General features: G+C 49.5%; 1 protein-coding gene across 1 annotated transcript in view; it reads right to left on the bottom strand.

The window, feature by feature from the left end:
• The window catches only part of Pithd1 (PITH domain containing 1), a 9826-nt gene extending 8535 nt beyond the window's left edge, over positions 1-1291 (bottom strand). The window contains exons 1-3 of the mRNA XM_041652887.1: positions 990-1291; positions 478-521; positions 18-95 (exon numbers count right to left, since the gene is read on the bottom strand). Of these exons, the coding sequence (XP_041508821.1) occupies positions 18-95; positions 478-521; positions 990-1187 (320 nt within the window). The 5' untranslated portion in view covers positions 1188-1291. The remainder of the gene's footprint in view (positions 1-17; positions 96-477; positions 522-989) is intronic.
• Between the last annotated feature and the right edge of the window lie 5943 nt (positions 1292-7234).

The following is a 7234-nucleotide window of genomic DNA, read 5'->3' as shown; positions in this document are numbered from 1 at the left end:
AGGCACCGGATACTCACAGTCTCATCTCCGAGGGATGTGAGTCATCGTCCTCTCCCATGATGATGATGCCTTTGAGCTTGACATTGCCCGTAAACCTGCCAGAATGCAAACGAGAGCGTTGTCTACCTGGGATCGAATCCCGCTAAGCCGAGAGACCCTACGTGAGCAAGACCCTCCCCTCTCTCAGCCCAATTTAACTACCTGTTCCTTGTAGCCATTTCAAAGATTCTGTCATTCCACAACTCTAGGAAATTTACCTCAACTTCTCGGTTATTAATTCAACAAACACATCCATTTCTACTCATACACACAGACACACAAAAGCTATGATGCTTTCTTTTTCAGACCCACCAAAGTAATCTGTCCCATTTCTGCAAACAGATGTGCACTCTTGACGTAGCCAATGAACGACGCCGTCTGAAGCGACAACTGGGTAGAGCCTACCTCGCCAGAGGCCAGTACCGAGGAGATACTTACGGAATGTTAAACAGAAGCTCTTCATCCGCGTCACTTTCAACAAACTGGGGGGCGGGGGGGGAGAAAGCAACAAATTGCTGCCGAGAGCCTACGACGTCAGGCATCCTGCCTCCCTGTTCTACAAACTGGCATGCGATGCACAGACCTGCACCACCACCCAACCCAATGAGTCTCAGCCAGGGTTCTAATCTCCACAGACCCTCTATCTAAACTAGATTCTGAGGGTTTCCCGGGCTCCGAATTGAAAGACCGGTGCTTAAGTGTATCCTTCTGGGGAGCCTTCAAATGGCTTTCAAAGAGGTCCTGGGCTCCAGGCTGGAAACACGGGTCGCGACCCTAGGCTAGGTGATGCCGTCGGACAGCCATTTGGACCAATGGTCAGAGGGAGAGGCAGCAGCCTTCGCCGCCTTGGAAAGGAGGAGAAACGCCCACCTTGCTTCTTTTGGGCCTCAGTTTCCCTGCCTGTCTATCCTCCAAGGCCCCGCGGCTCCGAGCCCGCCCCGGCCGCCCACCTTGGAGCGGTCGGTCCGCTCCTCCCACGGCTTGAAGACGCCGCGGCCGCTGCCCTCGCGGCTCTCGTTCAGGCACTGCAGCCGCTCCAGGTCGATGCGCAGGTACAGCCCGTAGGCCAGGCCGCGCTGCTCGGGCGGCTCCTCGCGTTCGGCGGCGCAGCGACAGCCGCCCCCGCCGTGGCTGTGCCCGTGCGACATGGCGACGCCGCCCGCCTGCGACTCCCGGGAGCCGCCGCTCGACCGGCGCTTGCTCCGCTCCGCGCCCGCCGCCAAGCGCAGCGACTGAAGCGTCGTAAAAGGCGCCCCTGTGCGGCGCGTGCGCGTGGGGGCCAGGGGGCGGGGCCGGGAGGGGTTGGCACCGGACTCCTGCCCGCCGAGCTTGATGCTGGCGGTGGGGAAAAGCGAGACCTTTCAGGCGTGGAAACTGAAGAGCTGGAGACGCCACGGCATCGGAGAGCACCGCGTGGCAGGGACGCGAATCCTCTTCTCCCCGGCCAAAGCGTGCACTTTCGTCCTTAGCGGCTAGCTTTCTCGGGAGTGGTGGATAAGGCGGGGCCCAGGGGACAGCACAGCCGGCCTCCTCTCTCTCTTCTCCCCCCGCCCCCCCCCCCCCGCTCCTCCTTTTACCCCTACTTTCCTCCACCTCTTCCCCTTCTCTCTCTTCTCTCTCCCTTTTCCTTCGATTTTCTTTACAGATAGGTTCTCATGGAACCCAGGCTGGCTTCAGATGACCTATAATCTGAGGATGACCTTCAACTCCTGATCCTCCTGCCTCAAATTCAGGGATTACAGGCATGCACCTCCATGTCTGGTAGTAGAGTCACTGTCTCACTACCTAGTTCTGGCTAGCCTGGAACTTACTGTGTAGACCAGGCTGGCTTGAAAATCAAAGAGATCCATCTGCCTCTGCCTCCTGAGTGTTGGGATTAAAGGTGCGTCCAGCCCCATTTTATTGATGCAGAATCCCTGAACCTGAAGCTCACCATTTAGTAGACTAGACTAACTGGTCACTGAACTCCTGGACTCCACACTCCAAAGCTAAGGTTGCTGCATACCTGGGGCCATGGTCTGCTTTTACGTGACTGCTTGGGATTTGAACTCTGAACCTTGTGCCTTCACAGCCTGCACACTTAGCCACTGAGTCATCTCCATAGCACATAGCTACTTTCTTGATAGCAGGCCATGATCACCACCAGACCTGGGGTGCAAGTGTCTGGGTCTGCTGCTGGTCATGTTACACTGGGGGAAAAAGGCATTCTTTCCGTGGTCTGAGACTGCTTCTTCATCTGTTCTGGGACGCGATAGTATCTGTCCAGTAGTCACAGATGGAAGAATGTGACTCAAGAATTCCCACCTTTCAAAGCTACAGAGAAACCCTGTCTTGAAAAACAAAAAACAAAAAAAAAAGAATTCCCACCTTTAATCCCAGCAGCCCGGAGGCTGAGGCAGGCAGACCTGAGTTCAAGGCCAGCCTGGTCTACAGAGTGAGTTCCAGGAAAGCCCGGTCTATGCGGAGCGGAGGAACCCTGTCTTGAAATGTGCCCCCCCCCCCAAAAAGACCTCAACACATGGGTGTGGTGGTTCTCACTGGAAATTCAGCTTTGGAGAGGCTAAAGCTGGAGAATCTCACATTCAAGGTCATCCTGGCACATCAAAGCCATAGCAGAAAAGACAACTCAGTGACAGGAATGGCTGACACAGGGGAAGTATTCGATTGTTAGTAACCACCATCAAATCCAAACACTACTAACTATAAGTGCGGTCTAGGGCCAGCGACTTAACCCCCACCATGGAGCTAATGCCTACCATTGGATATTTCAAGGACCTTTATGTTTCCACCTTGAGTCGCGAGCTCACCTGGGTGGCTTTCATATTGTAGGTTGACATCAGAAGGATTGAAAGCCTACTGTCCAGCTCAAAGGATTTTGTCTTCTAAGTAGAGCACCTTCTTCCTCCCTCACCCAGAGAGGGAGGACCCCAGAGGGTGCTGAGAAAGCTATAGAACTTTCTGGAATTCCTTTCCCTTCACAGCTGGCTCAGGAGTGCCCAAACTAAGTTGGTAAAATACAGCCCTAAACATCTGTTTGTTTAGAAATACTTAAGGTGTACTGCTCCAATTATTTGTGAACTGGGCAGGCTCCGTTCAGCTTTGGAATAGCTCAAGGTCACGAATTATTCCTGCTTTCACAAGACAGTCTCAGGCATTGTCCCTAAGTACCTCATGCAGCTTTTCCATAGGCAGGTGTGTGTGTGTGTGTGTGTGTGTGTGTGTGTGTGGTTGTGTGTGCGCAAATGCACTTACCAATGTGTGTGACTGCATTACACAGAGTGTGTAATGGGGGACAGTTGACTTTAGCTGGGCGGTGGTGGCGCACACCTTTAATCCCAGCACTCAGGAGGCAGAGGCAGGCAGTTCTCTGTGAGTTCGAGGCCAGCCTGGCCTACAGAGCAAGTTCTGGGACAGCCAGGGCTGTCTCAGGCGGGAAAAAAAAAAAGTTGACTGTAGGTGTCTGTCTCTGTCACGTCCCACATTTATTTAGATCTTTAAAGAAGTTAGGAAGTGGCCTGGCTTTCTACTCATCCAGTAGTAATCCTGAAATGCATCCTCCTAGAGCAGGGCGTAGAGGAGAGAAAGGCAAGATACAGAGACATCATGGTGTTCGATCAACTAGCTAGGGGCATGAAAACTCACCCAAAATAGGAGTTTGTGACTAGCTAGGGTAGTTCTTTCCTGGGCCACCTCCTCGTGTGCTGAAAGTCTGGGATTGCCTCACAGACTGGCCAGTCACACCGGCTGTCATCTGGGATGATGGCAGCCCATGGCACCAGCAGAGACACCTAAACTTAGATACAAGATGACAGTCACCAAATTCCCAGGATCCAACACAAGCACATTTTTTACTTTTTAGATTGTGTGTGTGCGCATGCGTGTGTGTACAACTATAGAGGACAACCTGCCGGAATGTGTTCTCTTCCCACTATGTAGACCCCAGGGAGCTAACTCAATCATCATGTTTGGTAGCAAGCAGCCCTACCTCTGGAAGCATCTTACTGGCCTGTTTGGTTGTTTGGTTGGTATTTGTTTTGTTATTTAAAGGGTCTCATCAGATAGCCCAGACTGGCTTCTTTGATTGATCCTCTTACCTCCTCCTTCTGAGTACTGGGGTGCCAACACCTGACTGGGCCTAGGTGTTTTTTAATTCGCCACTTCAGTAGTTTGCTTATAATGATTCGCTAGTCAAAACAGGTTTCATGGATGAGTGCAGATTCAAGGGTGGAGAGGCAAATTTTGTTTCCTTCTTAGGCTATAAAAATACCTCAGCCCTGCCCACCTCCCCTCGGTGAGAAGTGGGTCTCTTTCCTTACGTAACAACTCCCTGGTTTCATGGCTTCGAACAACAATTAGCTCACAGTTTCTGAATCAAGAATTGAATTTGGGAGTGGCTTCCTTGGGTGACTTCAAACTTGGGATCTCTCAGGAGGCTGAAGTCACCTGAAGGTCCAAGACTGGGGTACTCATGTGAGAGTAAGTTTGTGCAGACCTGGCCTTATGGCTGTGTGGACAATTTAAGTAAACCTATGGTATGACAGAAGCTGACTGTCCCCAGAGCAAGTGAGTCAAGAGAAGGCAAGGTCTTTGATGTGCTAACCTTAGTCACTGCCATGCTGTTAGGTCTGCAGGGTCCCATGGTTCTACGGGGACATGTTCATCCAGTGTCTGAGGAAACCGAATCCTAAAGAAGACAGAGCTCCTCGGAGGCCACCTACCATGCAGGCACACACGGCACGGGGTACAAGATCCTTTAGGCTGCTGATATGTGGACCTTGTTATTTGGATGAATTCTTCCAGAACATTGAAGAAACACAGGGTCATTCAGTTTCTTAGTTCTCTGTGCAGTATTTTTTTATCCTATATAGAATTTGTATTTCTTTTTCTTTCTTTTTTTTTTTTTTTTTTTTTTTTTTTTTTGGTTTTTCGAGGCAGGGTTTCTCTGTGGCTTTAGGGCCTGTCCTGGAACTAGCTCTTGTAGACCAGGCTGACCTCGAACTCACAGAGATCCACCTGCCTCTGCCTCCCGAGTGCTGGGATTAAAGGCGTGCGCCACCACCGCCAGGCTAGAATTTGTATTTCTATATAATTTGTTTTTCTAATTCTGTGATAAAAACCATGACCAAAAGCAACTAAGAGATGAAGGGGTTTATGCTGTGGTTTTAATGACTCCACTTCCTGCATATGGCCTCCATAGCCTCATACATTTGAATGTCTGGTCCCCAGTTGGTGGGACTTATAAACTTTTTTTCCTCCTTCTTGGTTTTTCAAGACAGGGTTTCTCTGTAGGTTTGGAGCCTGTGTTGGAACTAGCCCTGGCAGACCAGGTTGGCCTCAAACTCACATAGATCTGCCTGCCTCTGCCTCCTGAGTGCTGGAATTAAAGGTGTGCACCACCACCATCTAGCTAGCTAGATGAAATTTCTTGCTGAGACCGCCAGCTCACAGGATATGACATAGTGACCTATTATTATGAAAGCTTGGTCTTAGCTCAGACTTGGGTATTTATTTATTTATTTATTTATGTTTCTAAGGCATGGTCTGTCTGCAGGCCAGAAGAGGGCATCAGACCCCCATTATAGATGGTTGTGAGCTACCATGTGGTTGCTGGGAATTGAACTCAGGACCTTTGGAAGAGCAGGCAATGCTCTTAACCGCTAAGCCATCTCTCCAGTCCCCTCAGACTTGTTTCTAACTAGCTCTTACCCATTCTTCTTAATCTACCTTCTCCCTTGGCTGTTACCTTATCTCCATTCTGCCCATCCTGTTTCTTTTTTCTTTTCTTTCTTTTATTTTTTAAAAATATTTATTTATTTATTTACTTATTATGTATACAATATTCTGTCTACATGTATACCCACAAGCCAGAAGAGGGCACCAGACCTCATTACAAATGTTTGTGAGCCACCATGTGGTTGCTAGGAATTGAACTCAGGACCTATCTGCCTGCCTCTGCCTCCCAAGTGCTGGGATTAAAAGTGTGTTCCACCACTTCCTGACCCATCCTGTTTCTTCCACCTCTGGCTGGTGACTCTACCCTTCTTTTTCCCAGAGCTGTGTCCCCAGATGCCCTGACTAACCTCTTTCTGCCTAGTTAATGGCCATTAATCTCTATTAAACCAATCACAGTGACATATCTTTACACATTGTAATCAAATATTTTGCAACAGGAACTGAGAGACTAGGAGGTGTGGTCTTGTTTGAGGAGGTAGATCGATCTCTGGGGGCAGCTTGGAGGTTTCAAATGTCCATGCCTAGTTAGCTCTGCCTCTTGCTACTGCTCTGATGCCATGCCTGCCTGTTGCCTTGCTCCCTGCCGTGATGGTCATGGACCCACTCTCTGAAACTATGAGCCCCATATAAACTTTCTCTTCTCTAAGTTGCCTTGGTCATGGTGTCTTATCACACCAATAGAAGAGTAACTAAGAGCCCTGTCGTTACCCTGTCTTGTAGAAGTGTCTAGTATAAATAATCAGTTTTTTATATATATATGGAGGAAATGCCACTGTGCACATGTGGATTCAGATGACAACTGCTGAACTTGGTTTCTCCTTCCACCCTGTGGGTCCCAGGGATCAAACTCAAGCTATCAGTCTTGGCAGCAAGGATTTCTATCTGCTGGCCTCAAACTCACAGAAATCCTCCTGCCTCTGCCTCCCAAGTGCTGGGATTAAAGGCGTGCACCACCACTGCCCTGCATTTTTTTTTCCTTTTTTCTTTCTTCTTGCTTCCCACTCCTGCCCTTACACTCTGGCTCGGAGATATCTGAGTATTATCGTTTTCAGTTTGAGCTGTGTTCGTGGAGGCCAGAGGGGGACCTCAGATGTTCTGCTCTACTGCCCTGCACATTATTCCATCCATACAGGGTCTCCCCAGGTCCAGGAGCTCAGTTAAGTCTGCCTCCCACAGCACTGGGGTTATAGATGCAACTGTAGCCATGACTGACTTTTTATGTGAGTTCTGGGGCTCTGAACCCTAGTCCTCATGCCCATGTGGAAGAGATTTTCTCACTGAGTCATCTTCTCAACCTGGAGAATTACATTTTAAACAATTATTTACGCAGTCATTTGATTACTCTATACTACACAGCTTCACTTTTCTCAGATTTAATTTTGTGTGTCTAAGCGTGTTTCAAATGTGCACGTACACTCTGTTTGCGCGTGGCTGCCACAGGAGGCTGGAAGAGGGCATCAGA

This window comes from Microtus oregoni, unplaced genomic scaffold (assembly GCF_018167655.1).
Source record: "Microtus oregoni isolate MIOR12 unplaced genomic scaffold, Mior012 000005F_ref0000423, whole genome shotgun sequence".
NCBI classification, from domain to species: Eukaryota; Metazoa; Chordata; class Mammalia; order Rodentia; family Cricetidae; genus Microtus; species Microtus oregoni.
Note: the sequence above shows the minus strand (reverse complement) of the source record. Positions and strands in the feature narration are given on the sequence as shown.